We start from the raw sequence: 307 nt of genomic DNA on the forward strand, positions 1-307 counted from the left end.
TACATGACTGTAGTAAAGCAGTGCAGTTAGCGTTTAAGACCGGGCAGTCCCTAATGTGATGACATTTAAAATGATGATGATTTTAACATTAGGGACTTACAGTCTGGACATGTGGATTGACTGACAGAGGAGTGAAACGATGAAGCATACGGACACAATACATTGATGTCTTTCTGATTTCCGCAGAGGATGGACCTGGGCGAGTGTATGAAAGTCCATGACTTGGCCCTCAGAGCAGACTACGAGATTGCCTCGAAGGAGCAGGAGTACTTCTTCGAACTTGATGTGAGTCACACACACACACACA

General features: G+C 45.0%; 1 protein-coding gene across 1 annotated transcript in view; it reads left to right on the plus strand.

Annotated features, from left to right (window-relative positions):
• Positions 1-307, plus strand: part of zgc:158803 (LUC7 domain-containing protein) — a 6,707-nt gene that overhangs the window by 1,317 nt on the left and 5,083 nt on the right. The window contains exon 3 of the mRNA XM_035659656.1: positions 187-285. Within this exon, the coding sequence (XP_035515549.1) occupies positions 187-285 (99 nt within the window). The remainder of the gene's footprint in view (positions 1-186; positions 286-307) is intronic.

This window comes from Morone saxatilis, unplaced genomic scaffold, assembly GCF_004916995.1.
Source record: "Morone saxatilis isolate NCDOM2014 unplaced genomic scaffold, NCSU_SB_2.0 Contig17, whole genome shotgun sequence".
NCBI lineage: Eukaryota > Metazoa > Chordata > Actinopteri > Moronidae > Morone > Morone saxatilis.